This window comes from Artemia franciscana, chromosome 4, assembly GCF_032884065.1.
Source record: "Artemia franciscana chromosome 4, ASM3288406v1, whole genome shotgun sequence".
Lineage (NCBI taxonomy): Eukaryota > Metazoa > Arthropoda > Branchiopoda > Anostraca > Artemiidae > Artemia > Artemia franciscana.
In genome coordinates, this window is record NC_088866.1 from 58,552,843 (window position 1) to 58,571,505 (window position 18,663).

General features: G+C 35.0%; 2 protein-coding genes across 3 annotated transcripts in view; one reads left to right on the top strand and one right to left on the bottom strand.

Moving 5' to 3' along the window:
* LOC136026666 (uncharacterized) overlaps window positions 1–6,141 on the bottom strand; it is a 49,955-nt gene extending 43,814 nt beyond the window's left edge. Inside the window, exon 1 of the mRNA XM_065703407.1 lies at window positions 5,960–6,141. Coding sequence (XP_065559479.1) covers window positions 5,960–6,121 — 162 coding nt within the window. The 5' untranslated portion in view covers window positions 6,122–6,141. The remainder of the gene's footprint in view (window positions 1–5,959) is intronic.
* A 3,900-nt stretch (window positions 6,142–10,041) lies between these two features.
* Window positions 10,042–18,663, top strand: part of LOC136026667 (tRNA-dihydrouridine(47) synthase [NAD(P)(+)]-like) — a 109,377-nt gene continuing 100,755 nt past the window's right edge. The window contains exon 1 of one of the 2 annotated variants that reach the window (XM_065703408.1): window positions 10,042–10,120. The gene's annotated coding sequence lies outside the window, so the exon portion shown is untranslated. Of the gene's footprint in view, window positions 10,166–18,663 lie in introns of both variants that reach the window. The other variant, XM_065703409.1, reaches the window with a different exon arrangement.

Below are 18,663 nucleotides of genomic sequence, written 5' to 3' on the forward strand. Positions count from 1 at the left end.
TTTTTCATGGATGGGAGCTGGATCTCCAGAAATTATTTAAAAACGGTCAGAAGTTAAATATGAAAAGACACGTTCTTTCACCTAAAAGTAAGTATCAACATCAAGACTTAAGACGAGCAAAATTTATTACGTATTTGGGGGGGGATTGTCTTCTCCTCAATACCTTGCTCTTTACGCTAAAGTTTACTTTTTGGCCCAATTCCTTAACAACGACTCCTGAAATACAAGGGTTTTTAAATTAAAAACAATAAGAAACTTTTTTGAAAAGCACCTTAAACTTTAGCATGAAGAGGGAGGTGTTGAGGGGGGGGGGCATTACTCCTAATAAATGTAATAATTTTTGTGCGTCTTAAGTTTTAACGTTGCTCCTTACTTTCGGCTGAAAAAACTTGTTTTTTTTTGTTTTGTTTTCATTAATTAATATGGCACGCCCGTATTAATAAGAGACTCATAAATGCCTGCATAATGAAAGCCATAAATAAAGACACCTGTGTAATAAAAATATGTACTGAAACATAATTCACGCTTCTATTCATCAATTCCATTTACATGGATTTTTACAGTTTCTTCAGTGGGTAAATACGTGATGAAACTACAAGAGGCTTTTGCCTTTTCACATAAGGAACAAATTCATATTTTCCATGTTAAAAAGTATACTTTGACACAATTAGAGTATTTTTTTGAAATATTTTAGCAAACTAGTCAGATTATTTCTTCAGTGTATGTCAGAAACCCGTCTTCCTTTTTTACACCTTTTCACCATATCAGGTTTTGAGCCAGAAAAAAGAACGCAAGACTGGATTAATCTTTTTGAATTAGATCTTGAGCCAGTAGAAAGGACGTCAATTTTTTGAGTTTTTTTTTATTTCTATTTCTGATTTTCTATTTCTATATGGTTTTCTATTGCGTACATTGCACTTGGCAGCACTAGTAAGGTCTGGCTGGGTAAAAATGCTTGCTTAAAAAAGTCAACCGCCCAAAACTTGAGCCCTCCTCCAACTTTTTATAACCATTTATTTCATGCAATAATCCCTGGACAACCCAACTGACGAACAAAGAAGAAAATATCTGGAAGGACTTTTTCAAGGAATATACAAAAAATACTATTTTTCATAGTGGTTAGAGTAAGTAACTGTTCTAGTACGCAGTGATCGAAAAACGTTTTCAGGGCAATTCTAAATTTCGTCAGTGTTGTCATGTAGAATCGAGAAAACGAATAAGCGAAACTATTCAGTTAAATTCGAAAAAGGTTTTTGTCCGTAAAAATTAAAACACTTTTTTCTTTTGTTTATTTTTCACTTTTTTTTTCTTTTTACAACAATGGTCAAAATTTGTAACTTGCAGCCCCTCCCCCAGGGACTGTGGGGGATTTAGTGGTCCCAAAAGAATTTCCTTAGTCCATTAAGTCTAAACGTCATTTTTTGGGAAACCAAACGTTTATTAAAAAGCCAAAAACACCTTAGCTTAAGCCTAAGAGACAGGTCGAGTAGAATTGCACATTTTAGAGAATTTTGAGACATCTCTGTAGATAATTCGTCTCTTGTAGGTCTAATGGTACGAGTAAACTAAAAGGGATAAGCAGCATAAGCTAATTCATATGATATATGGGTGAAGCTTCCAACCCAATTATCATCAGCAAATGTAAAAGTGGGTCTCAAATATTCAATTTCCGGCCGTTTTAAAATAAAAAACAATCATAGAATGACTCAAACTTTCAACCTCGTTTAAGTTTTTGCTTTGTTTCCAGAATTATCGAATGTATAGTTATTCTGTAAGCCTGGTCAAAACGATAAACTAGTCTAAGTTTTGGCATAGGAGTTTTGAGAGGGGGTCTGTAGGGTTTTTTCCAGGGATGAAAAACTCGTCTTTCGTCAGCGAATACTCTGATGTTTGCAATACAAAATTCAAAAAACGTCACGCAGTCTCCTTTCCCTTGCTAAATCCATCAAATTACCACCCTATTTCTATTTTGTCAGTGTTTTCTAAAATATTTTAGAAGGCAATTCATAAAAGGTTTTATGATTTTCTTAAACCATCTAATTTCTTCACAAATTCCCAATTTTTTTTACGTCTGGACACAACACTGAACACACTATCTTGTTCTCGTCCAATATATTCATGAATGCTTAAACAGAGGTGAAATTCTAGCAACAATATATTTCGATTTTAAAAAAGCATTCAATACAATATCCCATTTTATCCTTTTTTGTAAATTGGATAATTATACACGGACCGGCATTGGATCTAGTTGAATCTTGATCAGAAGCAACAAAGAGATGGAGGCAATTTCCTTTTTCCACCTTTTTCTCAGTCCTCGAAGGTCGGGGTACCTCAGGACTCTGTCCTAGGTCCTCTGCTTTTTATAATTTTTATAAATGATCTTCATCGAGAATTGACAATCCCATATCTCAACACACATTTTGCTTTCTGAGAGGAATGACGAGGAGTTGGAGGCAAAACTAGATATTGCATCGTCTAATGTTCTTGATTGGTGTTCTTTACATTTTATTGCTTTGAACTTATCAAAAACTAATTTCATAATTTATGGAAGAAAGTCAAATATCTGCCATCGTATTACCCGAGTTAGTTCTTCAAAGTATATATTATCAGTATATCCGGTGAAAACGATAAAGTACCTTGGACTTTTTGATTTTGATTGACGAAAGCTTATCTTTTAAAACACACATTTAAAATCTACGCTTAAGGATTTCGAGGTATGTTGGTTTAGTGCAAAGTTTGAAATAGTCAGAGCGCCAGATTCTGTATCTCGCTTATTTCGATTAGTACCCATGCCGGAAGGTACAAAAATGTTAAGGGTGGATCCCATGGTAGTCGACCATGCTGGAAACGAATATCGTAGGGCGCATGTTCGCTGTTGGGGCGTTTCTGAGAAATAGGCCAAAAAAACCAAATTTGGCCTTTAATGGGGCTCGACGATTCTATTTTTTTTTTTTTTTTTTTGATAAGATTGGTCAAATCCAGCGTACTCTTACATCAATAGAAAGAAGAGACTTGAGGCTACATGAATACGATTTTTTTTTGTAAAAAAAAAACAAAAAAAAAACGGCGAACATGCGCCCTACGATATTCGTTTTCAGCATGGTCGACTACCCTAAGATCCGTCCTCAGCATTTTTGTACTTTCCGGCATGGGTGGGTGCACGATACAGAATCTGGCGCTCTGACTAAAACGTTATTTGCTCTACTCTGCTTTACGAAGCATTTATTTTGCTCTGATTCAGTCTAATGTTAGTTATTGTATACTTATACTTATATACATACGTCTAATATACTTATATACACTTAAAAGCCACAACGCCTACAGATTTTACAAAATAAAGCCTTAATAATGCTAAAAAAAAAAAAATTCTATCACCTATTGCACTTTCAAATAAGTCTTCTACAGTATCCTCGTATGCTAATCTAGATATACTTTTAATTTCTCAACAATTTACTTTTGGAGCAATTCTTTTCAAATCCTGTGACATTAAGAAATTACTACCATATTACCTCAATCAAAGTTTGTTCTCCCAATCACAAGATTTACATAATTATAACACCCAGCAAAAAAAGAGTATAATGATTTGTGGTTTTTCTTTTTCCTTTTTGTGGGTGTTTGCGTTTTCAATTCCCTTTTTGTGGATGTTTTTCCTTGCTCTGAGTTATTCAAATGTTATCGTTCGAATTACTTTTGACGGATAGCCCTAATGAATTTAGAAATCTTTGATATATATTTCATATATGTTATCGATCTCATATAGCCTATGGATTGTATTATTTAGAATTTTGGTTTAAATAAAAATTAAAGAGAAACTGAAATTAAAATTAAGGATTAGAAAAAAAAATTATGGCAGAAAACTGCGTATTTCAAGAAAATTGTTTATATTTTTAAACATGGCCTTGATACATAAAATTAGAAAAAGATATTTATTTGTCTATGAGTTCAAATTACAACAGTACTTTTCATCCGAATAACTATTTAAAGTTACTTTTTAAAAGGATAAAGTTTTAGTTGAGGGGCTTTCTACTATCTTGAAAAGTAGCTTAGGTGACTGAAACTATCAGCAATGAATCGAGTATCTAAAATACCCCTTGAGAAGAAATTATCAAGCTACTATCTCTAGCCTCTTCTTTCTACGGTTGAGAAATCCCATAGATGACAAGTGTGTACGTATCTAAATTCTGACAAACAATAAAAAACAGGTTACTGTTAATTATAGTTGTTTAGTCTCTTTTCCATCGGCTCTAGTTCTTGAAATTGCAATTCCTTTTATTCCAGCAGGTTTTTTGAGATAACAAGGGTTCTTTGCCCCAAAACTAAGGATTAAATTTACAAATAATTTGAACTCTGTAAATTAGTATTGTGCAAAGGTATGAGGCTCAAAACACTTTCCTTGTGCCTCTTTTGAGCAGTAAATCTATTTTTTAAGGTTTCCCTTTTATAACACAAAGATTGTAAAGGCTCAATACCCTTTGGAGGTGAAAGGGCGGAGGTAAATGCTTAAAACTGTCTTCCCACGGGATTATTGAGGCTCTGAATTCATTCTTGAGAGTTTCATTAACATTCATCACCTTTTCCCAAAATAAACAAAAGCCCCAAATCTAAAATTTTACATTTAAAAGCTGAATCAGTGAAATAGCTCAAGGTAAATTGTTATATCCAAATCTCAAATTTACCGTTTGTGTTAACTGTCGCAGCAAATCCGACATTCCATCTACAGTTAGTTTGTTTTAATTAATATTTGTTTTTAAAAAGTTAGATACTGCCAGGGTACATTAATTTTAAGAAAGCGTTTTAATCGCTTGTAACTCGATTTCTCATCCGAATAACCATTTTAAGTTGTTTTTAAAAAGTAGCGTCAATGAAGCAGCTCAAGGTGAAACGTTATTTCAAGATCTCTTACTTACCGTCTGGGTCAATTGTCGCAAATCCAACGTCCCATCCATATTTTGTTTTAGTTTATATTCCCTTTAGAAAACGTAAGTATGGCCCTGATTCATTAACTTTAAAAAGGACCCTGAAAGTCTTCTTCCGTCCTAGCCAAGTGGATTGGTTCGCTGGATTTATGAACCTTTGTCCGAGAGGACGAGGATTCGAATCCCAGTGTACCCAATTATTTGTTTTGGGACGGGAGTCAGTGGCGTGAGTCTGTAAGCTCAGCCAGAGTCGACCCAGCTCTAAATGGGTACCTGGAGAAACCTGGGGAAGGTAAATAGGAAGGTTGTGCAAAAGCACTGGATGACTGGCCCTCATCGCCCCCCCCCCATTACACTTCCTGGGTGAAGGGCCTTGAGACGGAGATACAGCACCACCGGTTCGGACCTTAATGGCCTAGTGCCGCATCCTTTACCTGAAAGTCCGTGCTTTTTCCTCTGAATAACGTATCAAAGTAAACTAGCTTCAATTTCAACAGGGACTGGCTTTAGGGGAATGTGTTCCCCCAGAGGGTCGAAGATTGAATAATTTGAGGGGTGAGAAAGACGGTACTTGTGTATTATACCGAAAACACCTAAGAAGCGAAGTTAGGTTAATCCTAATGAAAAATATGCCAAAATATGATGAAAATATAATACTTTAGTAACAAAACTACGGAAACTGCAACAAAAGAATTATGTAAAGCAGGTCACCCAGAACGTATTATACTAACTATTTAACCTAACCACCTCTATATATTAAATATTTTATTAAAATATACCTGCATCGGAGTTTTTATTAGGGAGATTAAGCTCTATAATTATAACCGATTATAATTATAACCGATTGCAGGCAGACAAACTGGTTTTACTCAGATCAAACAAAGTAAAATTCTTGTGTGTGTTCAGGATAATACGCAAATACCAAAAATACTGATGGGGAGCCAAATTTTTGCTGATACCCCGGAAAAATTTATTTTTTATCCGCTTTCCAGCGTCAATGAAGCAGATGAAGGTAAACGTTATTTACAATATTTTTTATTTACCACTTGTGTTAACTGCCGGAGCAAATCGGACGTTCCATCTATATCCTGTGGTTCCGGGTATCCATCTACTAATTGCTGACGGTTATTTCTTCCTTCTATCCTTCCCGTTACTAACAACAATAAAACTAACAAACTAATATTTTTCACCATTGTGTTAGCCATCAGATGAGCAACTAAATGTAAATTTAAGAGAAGCTTTATTAGTTTTTTTAACAGGAAACAGTTGCGCCTTGCTTACAGCTTCGCGAGATCAGTCTCATGGCTGAGTGATTAGCTATTATTAATGGCATTAGTCTAATTTGAAAAGAAATTAATTCAAAGCTCGTGATAAAACGTGAGAGAAAAAATTAGCTTAATAAATTTCGTGCCATGCTGGTGGAATTCAATCTACTATGACAGTAAAATGAAAGAAGCGAATCACATACAAAGGGATTAGACTCGGGGGGGGGGGGAGAGCTTAAATAAACATTCAGAATAGGCGGACTATAAGAAAAAAATACGGGGGAAATCTTCATTTTTTTGTGGCATGCGAGGTTGTAGCTAAATTAAAAGGTGTATTTTTTCATTTTTAAACTTAAATTGCAAACTTCAGGTTCTTAGTAATTAAAAAACGCTGCAGAATCTAATGCAGTGGCGTCAATTCTCGGAACGTAGAGGTAGAGGGGACTGAAGTTTTTTTCATTCGAAAGAGGGAGGAAATTTTTTGTTGCTTCAATTTCCAATGAGAATACTAAAACAGGCGTTTCTATTGAATATTTGTCATAAGTCTCTTTAAACTTTTCAAAGTCCAAAGAGGGGGATCAAAAAGTTGTGAGGGCGACCATCCCCCCCGCTCTCTTTTCCCTTATTTGACACCCTCAGTTGGACGTATATCTGGCGCAAAAATTTAGCACATATAGCTTGTCATTGACTTAATGGCTTTGTAGTGACTTTCCCCCAGGGGTGGATCTAGAGCAAAATCGTGGGGGAGGCCCAATGTGCCAAAGGTGCCAATAACTGAACAAATTGACAAATTCATCATAAAAAAAGAGTAAAAAAAGAATAAAACAAGGAATGAGGGTGCCAGAAAAAAATATTTGGGGGATCCCCCGTCCACCCCGTACCCTGTATCCACTACTATTTCCCCCTCTAAAATACTCTCAACATGCAGAGCATCAAACTTTGTAAAACAGTTCTAAGAATAAGCGCTCACTTTCAACCAGTTTTAACTTAATCATGTTGGTGGGAGCGAAAGGGGCTCTGCTTCCTAAGGACAAATTAGAGAAGAAAACAATCTTTGAGCGTAAATAAAAAGCCATTAAAACAAAAAAAGGGCTAAACTTATCACATCATAGAGATTAAATGCTGTTTCCATGAACGCACTTCTAAGTGTGGCTGGTTATTATTTACTGTGCCTAGACCATAAGTCCCATTGGAACTTATGGTGCACAAGGGTTATGGCGGTTCAGAGATAAAAATTATTCCCCCCCCTTCCTCCTCAACCCAACACAGAAATTTTAGTCCTCTTGCCACGTCTTTCCATTCCGTTCCCCAATAGTAACTTAAGCTTCAATTTTAAACCCCAAGCTGTTCTCAAGATATTGCAGATACACAATTTTGATATCACAAAAACTCCTAGCTGATCGAAAAAAAAATGTCTGCCTTTTCTACCATAAGCTACCCTTGAATATTAGGTAATTTAAAAATAAAGGTACATTGTCCTGTGGCTGTGGGGCTGATACCGACCATGAAGGCCACACATATGACACCTTTCAATGTTTTTGAACAAAATGACCGTCAAAGTTTTGATAGGCAGGTGGAAATTGGGAGATGGGGAGCAGAAAAGGCTACAAGAGAGTTCTGATGGCCCTCCCTTTCAGCCCTAGGGCCCTAGAATTTGCAATTCTAATTAAATGAACCTCTCCAAAGTTTTTACGACAACATTTTCAATACGAAGCGGTAGGGGCAAATTTTTTTTTCATTCTGTCTGGTCCTTTGTTGGGCACAGTTTTAGATAGAACTATTTTTTTCTATTCTTTCTTCAGCATTGTCCTCTTAGCTTGAGGATTCAAATATACAAGTTTTGAACTAATCAAGAAAAAAGTTTTGGGGTCTTTTTGAGCTCCACGGTGGGGGGAGGACGTGCCCATAAATATTTTTATATACATGAAGTGCCTCTTGGCCAATAGTGTTAATGACTTATGACTGGAAGTTTCAAACTGATCAAGGAAAAAAAGGCGTTTGGCCTGTATTTGGGACCCATACCTCCTCCTAATTAGAAAGATCAATCGTTTTTGCCTCTTGACCTTTCCCTAAAATATACGAAGCAATCACACAAACAATACCAAACAAGCCCCCTTATTCCCGTTATAAGACTTATGTGTAAATGTTAGGCAATTTGTAATATTTATGGCCCTTGTCCAAAGGGTTGTGGGGTAAAAGAATCCCTGGAGATCGTAAGACTATTTGGAACAAGTCGGCTGTATTAAATAAACCCCCTCCCAAATTTACAATGACCGCACTTACATTGAATATGGCTCGAAAAAATCTATTTGGTCCTTCTGGCTCGTTTGAAGAGGATTTTTGTTTCAATTTTCCTTCTAAATTTAAGTTCCCTATGCCTGAGAACTGAAGGATATAATTTTAAAGTGGACCAGAAATTTTTTTGTACCCTTTTCGGCTCTCTTTTTCAAATGTGGGGGCTATGCCCCAGATTTTTCACTATAGGCTCTTCTTGGCTTAGGGACTTTTAATTTTAATTTTTAAATTGATCAGGAACAATAAGTACCAGAAAAGGGAAGTTTACTACCAATCACATACCCAACATTAAACAAGTCCACATTTCCGTTGATGGAACATATGTTGCTGAAACATTTACTTATTTGTATTTTTACGGCCCTTTACTTAGGGCCGGGGGGATCATGCCATCCTAAGAGGTATATTCACTTGTTCCTTTGTCTGTTTAAAAAAAACGGCAATCTCAAAATTTTGATCAGACGTCTTTAGAAGTTAAGGGGGTTGGTCTAGAAAAAAAGGGCAAGAGAGGGGTGTTGTTTACCCTTTAACGCTTTTGGCTCTGGAAAGGAGCACTAGAAGTATCAATTTTCAATCTAATGAGCCCCCTTGAAAGTTCTTACGACCATGCCTTCCATACGAAGTGGCCCTGTGAACAAAAAATACATCGATGACTTATTGCTCTTTACTACAGTTATCATTACAACATTGTCCCTGATCATGTTCCAAAGTTCATATTCACTTATGTACTACAGGAGTAAATCTCTAATTCTGTTAAAAATCTGCCTTTTTAAAGGTTTATGCTCCTTGTCCAATTTTCTGGCAGGTTTTTATTCTGCTACCCTGCGATTTTAATATCTCAACATATGAAAACAATTTGCCGTCTTTGGTATTTAGCTTCATGCATAAACCTAATTACATTCCAAAAGTATGCTTGCATTTATTTTTAGTTTGAAAATTCTTTGAAAATGCCTAAGAAATATGCAAAAATAGGAAAATCTCCATGTTTCTACGAAAGTTTAGAACACTCTCTAAGAAAACTAAAAATATTATCATAATTCCCACTAGATGAATGGATTAGTCAGAAACCAATAAATCATCGATATAAGTATCTTGTCCCTCCCCTTCCATTGCATGCTGCAGTTGTAACGTGTCATAACATGGCACGTTTCAAAGGTAGAATAGACCTATATGATGTATATTTTTTGAAATAAAGTAGATACGAACCTCATTTTTCGCTCTCACTCGTTTAACTGACAATAATTACTAACAACTTTTTGTTATTTCATGGTAACAAAAGGGTGATCTAACAGTTATTAGTAGATAACAATTCTCTGAACTGTGTTAATTGGACAGAACATCAAGCATCAGATCTCCACTTTAAAATATTAAGATCCCCATAAAGTTTGCTTGCTCTCACTCTTGACAAAATTCTTTGTTTCAGTCCTTCAAACCAGGAAAAGGTTTAAAAAAAGGAGGGATAAATAGCATGAAAACAAAAGACCAGAAATCTGTGTCACATACTTTTGTCTGTGCTCATGCGTAAAATTCGATTTTTATCTGACTTGCTCCCAAGTCTACAAATGTTATTTTATTTGACAACGCTGTAATTTAAGTTGCATTTATTTAAATTTGCACGACATGACTCAATGAATTAACCTAATCCAGGTTAGCACTACAGATTTGAAATTTCACATAAAAAGCTGAGAGAATGTGAGAGATCTTATAAAATGAATATTTTGTGTAGAATAGTTTACAGGGTATACTTTTTGCAAAGGTTATTGATTTGCTATCAAAAGATTTAGCCTATGCCTAGGCTGTTTAAAATTTAATTTGCTGCATCATAACTTCTGGATATGCAGTGGAAACTATTGTATTTGGAAAAGTATACTGATTATCAAATATAATGGTATGTTGTCTTTTAGCTAGTATATTAATCTCACAAAAATTCTTTGTATTTCTTTCATAACTGGATTTCTGCTCAGCCAGAAGTAGGCTACAAAATTAGGAATAAGTAAGATATAGTTTTAGTAAATTGTTTAATAAAATAAATAGAAGATGCTAATCAATAGGCATAGCCCACCTTTAGAGCTAAATTTAATCTACATTTTTTTATTAGAAATAAACTTAACTATAACTCCTCCCTTCCCCTCCCCCCTGTGTAAAAATATTGGTATATTCACCCTAAATTATAGGCTAATCTTCAGTTTACATCTTGATTTAGCTAGGATAAAGGTAAATACATCACTTGGTAACCAGTATGCAAAATAACTAGTTTGTATCAGCTTTTACACCAAAAACTGCTTGTCAGCCCCCTCATATACTGTACTCAAACAATGCCACCTCTTGAGCTGACTGAGGAGTCTGTTTTGAAACAGCTAGCTTTGTTGGATGTAAATAAATCTGCAGGGCCAGATGGCCTCCACCCCCATCTCTTGCATGAGTGCATGACAGAAATAGTATACCCACTCTCAAAGCTCATCAGACTATCTATTGATAGCTCATAGCTTCCTGCAGAGTGGAAAGTGGCACATATTACCCCCATTGACAAAAAGGGAAGAAAAGATTCTGCAGAAAATTACTGGCCTATTAGTATTACCTCTGTTGTTGTTAGGCTTCTTGAACATATTGTCAACAAAGCAGTTATTGAGCATCTTGATTGGAATCATCCTCTTAACAGCTCTTAAGTCCTCCCCTCTTTAGTCTACAGGCAGAAATGTGGGGATATGATCCAGGCACATAAACTCCTCTCTACCAATCAAGAAAATGAGCTCCTGGAGATTGACCCCTCCCACATAACTCAAGGACACCCAAAACAAATCCATAAAATTCATGCAAAGACTAGACCAAGACTAGCTTCTTCTCGAACCAGATTGTGAACCTCTAGAACCAACCTCAAGGAGAACACTGTTTCTGCTGAATCAACAGATGTGTTTAAATGCCATCTGGATGCTGAGTGGAGTGACAAACCATGGAGATTTGACTGGGATGCACCAGAATCTTCCACCAGAATTTAATCAACCACGTATGCAACTGTCATCACAAGGAGTGATTCAACAGGATCAAAAGTCCTTATTTCACTCCAAGATGTGATTTAAGGTAATTAAGATGGTTTCCAATGCAACAGATCAGTTGACACTAATCTGCTTGAGTCATATGACTATATTACAAAACTAATGGAGTTGAAAATCCCTGTTGACATGATCCTTCCTGATTTTTCAAAAGCATTTGACAAAGTTTGTCATAGGAGACTTGAGCTTAAGCTACAATCTATTGGTTTGGAGAAAAAAAATTCTTAAATGGATTCTGGATTTCTTAACAAATCATGTTCAGCATGTAAGACTGTTTGATGCAGATGGCAATCCTATTCTCTCCTCCTCTCAGAATGTTATCAGTGGGGTTCCACAGGGTAGTGTTCTTGGCCCCACCATGTTCAATATTTTCATAAACAATGCTCCTCTAGTGCTTATAAGCAGGATGATGCTATATGCTGATGATTCCAAGGTAATTGGTCCAGCTAGCACTCTTGAGGATACTTCCCAACTTCAAAATGACCTTGATCTCCTTAGCATATGGGCAAAATCTTGACTACTCACTTTCAATGTGTCAAAATGTCATGTTTTACGCTTAGGGCACAAAAATATCAATACAACTTACTCTCTTTACAGTCAGCTTCTTTCTTCAGTGTTAGAAGAACATGACCTAGGAGGAATTGTTGACAATCATCTTAAATTTAGCACTCAGCAAAGACAGCATCAGCTAGCTCATCACTAGGGCTCATAAAAAGAACAATTTCTTCCCATTCTCCTAAAATTCTGAGCCTTTTGTATAAAAGACTTGTTTGGCCAAGGCTTGAGACAGGCATTGTCCTTGCATCCCCCCTTTTCACAAAAGATGTTAAAATTCTTGAAGATGTCCAGAGAAGAGCCACTAAAATGGTGAGTGGACTGCATGAGCTCCCTTACCCTACAAGGCTATGCAAGCTGAAACTCTCAACTCTGGTCTATAGAAGAAAATGGGTGATGTCATTCTGGTTCATAAACATATTAATTCAGAGGCAGTTCGTGATCTTCTTCCTCTGGTGTCTCAGGACTCTTGTACAAGGGGACATAACTTGCTGTTATCCAGGCATTTCTCCTCAAAGTGGCAACATGCCCATTTTCTTACCAATCATGTTGCCAACCTCTGGAGCAAATTACTGCCAGATACCATTGCTGCCCAAACCACAGACAGCTTTAAGAACCATCTTGACAATGAATGGTCAAAAAAAGAATGGAAGTATAACTAGGAAGCACTCAAATCAGCAACATCAAACCACTAGTCAAGTGTATGCATTCAACTATGTGTCATGTATTATCAACTCTGCATTTTCTACAAGGAAAAATCCTTAGATTGCTCCAAGCTGCAATTTAAGGTAATTGATGCCTTTCCTTATGCCCTTTCATAGTTCAATAATTAGTTGTGGGGAAAATACCATTTTTATCCCCTAGTGAAGCCCCAAAAGGTAAAATAGTCTATAGTTGCCAAAAGTTTTAAAATATGTTTGAAAAGAAACTGCCTAGTGAGAAAAATTGTCATTTGCAGCTGATTCAGGAATGGTAATTATTATTTTCCCAGCTCTTAATAGTAAAGTGTTATTGAGAAAGCAAATTTGCAGAATTTTTTAAAAAGAGTGAAACCACAGTAACAGCAGCCTGGCGGCTTTGCTGCCATGCCCCAGCACTCAGCACACAGCAGGCTTCTATATGTGGATTATCATTGTTGCTTATCTTCTAACCATAGACAATTTGCAGTCTTCATATTACAGTCTTTTCAAAGATGTTTGATTATTAAAGTAGGTCCAATTTCTAACAACAATATCTACTAAGCTTCAATGTTTTGGTTTTCTTTTTTAAGGTTTTTGAATTCTTGTAATCTCTCGTTGAAATATATAAAAATATTTTTGCAATTACCTGGCCCTGGTACTTGGCATGAACATGCTTCTATATATAGATTCTCATTGTTGCTTGTCTTCTAACTACAGATAATTTGCTGTATTTTCATACTATAGTCTTTTCAAAGATATTTGATTTTTAAAGCAAGTCTGATTTCTAACAATGATATCTACTAAGCTTCAAACTTTTTTTTTTTTTTTAAGGTTTTTGAATTGTTTTAATCCCTTGTTAAAATATAAACACACATTTTTACAACTACCATTTTTTTGCTATGTATGCAATTTAATGTCTTTTCATACCATATTGTTTCAAAAATATTTGATTATTAAAGCAATTTCCACTAAGTTTCAACTTTTGGTTTTCTATTTAAGATTTCAAACAATGATATCTACTAAGCTTCAAACTTTCGGTTTTCCTTTTGAAGGTTTTTAAATTGTTGTAATCCCTTGTATATATATATATATATATATATATAAATATTTTTGCAATTACCTGCAACCAGACATATTTTTGTTGCAATTACCAGTTTTTGCTCTAATGCAAATTAATGTCTTTTCACTCTGAATCTTTTCAAAGGTATTTGATTATTAAAGCAAGTCCAGTTTATAATGGCAATTTCTAGTAAGCTTCAAACTTTTTTTTTATTTTTTAAGGTTTTTGAATTGTTGTAATCCCTTGTTGAAATATATACAAATATTTTTGCAATTACCATTTTTTTTTGCTTTTTGCAATTCAATGTCTTTTCAAACTGTAGTCTGTTCTACCAACAACATAACTTCCTGGAAGGTAGTTTTCCTTCCTAAATTTTAGCTTTAAATTAACCCTAGGCATTACTAGAGGTAATGCTTACTTTTACATCAGTAACATCACTCCTATATACCCTAGTAATTTGTATCAATCCATTTAGTTTTGGTTTACAATAATATAATCAATAAGGTTAGCTGTTTTACCAGCATACAAATACCAAGTGTACTTATTGAATCGTTTTATGACCAAATACTGAATTGGTTATAACTAGATTGTTATACATGCACAGTTGCAGTAGTCTGTAACCATTACTTTTTTCTTATACTTCACCAAATTTACCAAGGCTATAGTATCTATCCCTATCTCTCTTAACCTAGGCATTAAAATCCCCTAATAAAAATCCCGTATTTCTACTAGGGACCCAGTCTATTTGTTCCTGTAGCCATAGGTAAAATGGAATTGAATCACTACTATCTCCATTAGTTGTTTCTACAGGGGTATATACTGTTATGGCTAATACCTTGCACTTTTTAGTCATAAATGAGCAACTAGCATTCTATTTTCAATTCCTTTCCAATGAATTGATTAGCAATATTACAGTCTGCATTATCTAGATTCTAGGTTCTATTTTGGGAGAAATTGAAGTTCTACAGCACAAAATGGTAGAAAACAACACTTTGTTGTGGAATGATTTATTCTGTTGTTCTTCTTTTTATTTCAAAAGGACAGTATTTTTGTCATTTTAAAAGGCCATGGATATTTGAATTTCTGCTCAAGTGAGGCTTCTCTCAGTATTCTTTGGAACCATCCTTAGCATAAGAAGGAGACATAAATGTTGCCTGTGAAAAAAATATGGTTTCCCTTGTCTTTCAAGATATATCTGCAGTCATACAACTTTTCAATGATATCAGTTTCAATTGTGTAATTTAGTTCTTTCAATTTGGTTTCATATTTGAGGGTTTCAGGTTCTTTCTCAAAATTCTCAGAATTTCCTTTTTTTAAATAAAGATTATTGTTCACTTGCAGTTGAATAAGTTATACTGTTTCCAAATTATGGGCAAATGGGAAATATATGTCACTAGACTGGTTTTTTGCTATAAGCTGTGGTTTGCTCTCTACTAGGTTCCAGTTATTGTTGCAACTATGCTCAACATCATGTGTTAACTATGCTATTTTTCTTGTAACCAGAAAGCTTAGAAATCCTATTGTAATCTTTGATGGAAATTAGATGTCACATCTTCAAGAATTAAGGCTACATATTGTATTTTGTTAGAAAGCTCATATTCCTAATTGGCCTTCTGTTTTTATTTAGTTACTTCAAAAGATCTTTGATATTAAATCTACTGAAAATCAAAACCCTATTGCAAAATATTTGTTTTTAGACTTTGGTATTTAAGTATTCTTTTAATATACAAGCATTTTATTATCTGCGCTGTTACAGTCTCATGTATGTAATTACTGACTTCAAAAGCACTTAAATACTAACTTTTGGCAAACATGAAACAACATCTGTGAAATATTTACTTACTGTGTTTTCATTTGTTTCACTGCGCTAATATTCACTACCCCCCTTCCTACTCAGTTGCTGACAAAACAGAAACTTTCACGTTTATTGGTGTCCTGTCAGCGACTTCTAACCTTGATCATTTTATTGCATCTTTCCCCTGTGAAACTGTCGAGGTAATTTGTGATGGCTTTTATTCGGATCACCTTCCAATAAAGTTGAAAATAAATGCTTCATTTCATGCCCCTAAACAGCCAGATAAAAAGTGGTTTTATATAAAAGACTGGAAAGAAGTTAACCGCGAGATGTTTCGTTTTGAATGTGACAGAATATTAAATAAAATAAAGGTGCCCTTTCATTTGTTGTGCACGCGCTCTGGCCTTAGTAAAAAAGAAATAGCCATCGGACTTACCACCTATCTAGCTGAAATTAACCATGCATTAAAATGTGCTGAAACTTCAGCTGTCCCGTGCAAGCGTATTAGGAAAGGCTCTCAAGTTCAGGGTTGGTCAAAAAACCCTTCCCTTATTTCTGCGTGCGAGTCTTCTAAAATTTGGCTGAATATTTGGAGGGATTGCGGCAGGCCTGAGTCTGGGACTATAAATGGTCTGCGGCTACGTTCTAAACGTTTTTTGCTAAAGTGTTAAGAAAACATAAGGTTGATCTTATGAGAAAAACGCTCATAAAATTGCAGAGAACCCTTCGAAGCTCTGGAAAAAATTTGAACGCCCTTGTGAACACATTAGTGCAAATAATATTCCTGAGCCTGAGTGGATAAATTATTATAAGCATGAGTTTTCTTCTCCCGATCCTGCTCTTGAGTCAAAATTTGAAAAAGAATTAAGTGTTTGTCTGAAGAAACACGAACCCTCGACATTTATTATTAAGCCAAGTGATGTATCGTTTTATTGTCAAAAACTAAAGAAAAGAAATTCTGCAGGAGTTGGTGGAATTACTGCCAGACATTTTGATTATGCAATTGCTCTTCTTTTTAATCATTTATCTCTACTTTTTCAAATGTCTATTGAAAACGGAGTTGTTCCTTATCAATTTACAGTTGGTCAAATAACCCCTATCCCAAAAAAAGGCAAAAAGGATTTTACTTCGTGTGATTTGTTCCGACCTATAACAGTTTCTTGTACTATTTTTAAATTGTTTGAGTCAGTTATTTTGGATGAAATTGTTTCTAAATGTTATGTCCCACCCCACCAGTTTGGTTACCAAAAAGGTATTAGCCGGGAGCATGCCCTTTTTGCTTTAATGAATGTTCTTGCTGATGCAGAAAGAAGTAGATCCCATATTATCCTTTGTGCTTTAGATGTTGCTCGTGCTTTCGGCTCTTGTATTTTTTCCCAAGTTTTATTTGAAGCGTATAAAAGAGGGGTAAATTTTTGTATAGTGAAGTGCCTTCTGTATATGTACCATCACCTTAAGGCGAAGTTAAAGGGGGGATCTTCCCTTTTTAATATTTTGAAAGGAGTCCGTCAAGGTGGCCTTACCTCACCTTCTTTATTTAATAACTCTGTTTTAAATGCTCAAAATTCTGTTAATTTTAGTTGTATTCACCGTGGATTTAACTTGTCTTTAATAACTTTTGCAGATGACGTTTTGAATCTAATCCGTACTTTTAGTGGATGTGAAAACGTGTTTAATCAGCTTTATAATGAATATAAAAATATTGGGCTTTCTTTCAATGTTGATAAAACTGCTGTTGTAGCTTTCAATTTTAAAGAGACAAATGGCCCTTTTTTTTTATCTTTAGCTAATGTTCATGTCCCCCTTTCTCAAAAATTAGTTTACTTTGGAATGCCTATTGGAAAAAATATGAAAGAAACTGTGAATTTATCCCTTGAACTTTTGAAGAAAAAACTGAGAATTGCTTATGCTTCAATTGCATCTAATATTAAACATATTGATAAATTAAATCTTGCGAAAATTTATAATAGCCTAGTTGTACCTCATCTCCTTTCTCTTTGTCCGGTTTGGCAGTTTTTTAGTGAACCTCAGAAACTATCTGTTCGTAGAGTATATTTTCGTTATGCTAAATTCCTTCTCAGTTACCCTCCTTGGACTAGAAATAGTTACTTAGTGAACAAATTCCGCCTAGTTTCTCCTACATCTATTATTGATAAAAGGCTTCATGATTTTCGTTCTTCTATGTCGATAGTGTCTCACCCATGGTCAGCATTACTTATTTAATTGTTTGATTGTGTTGATTTGTATTTATTTGTACCTGTTTTTTTTCTCTTATTACTCCATCTTAAGGGCGTTCCGCCCTCTTTTTGTAGATGGGTTATAAATAAATTGAATTGAATTGAATTAAGTTTGTTATTAACAAGATTAGGAACCCTTGAATGTATTATGTGAGATTAATTGGTTGCCATTTGTGAAAAATATATGCTACAGACTATGTTTTATTGGAGAATGCCAGCATTGAAATTTTAGTTTTAAAATTCTAGCTGATAATTTTAAAAATCTCTAATACCAATATTGGCTAAAACCAGGTGAGTCAATTCACGAGAACATTGGGAGGGGCATAAGGAGTTTTGTAATGAAGACAAAAAGGGTATTTTCAAAATCTAATAGGGGTGATTTTTCCATTCTCTTGGTGAAAATGCTCCAAAAAAATATTTTCCAAATTCCAGGGAGGTTATATGGGAGGGCAATTACCCCCTCTTTCATTGGTACCTTTGAAATTAATACAACCTTCATATGTGAAACATATACTTACTGTGTTCACATTTAGGACTTCCATTTTGTTGTTTTTTTGTAGTTTTAATCGTTGATCATTTGGTCTACATGTAAAAAGCTGGGGGATAGTTTCCATACATCTTTTGATGTCTCTGATTCAAAGAAGGTTCAGTTGGGGTAAATTTCTACTAAAATCTTTGTATGGAGTTTGGGATAATCTGACCATTTGGCAACACTGACTGCAGTCCCTCTGACTGGACATATAATATTGTATCTAGAGACATACAATTTTTGACTTTTTGGCCATGCTGATTAGCTTGACTCTTGAAATTCTG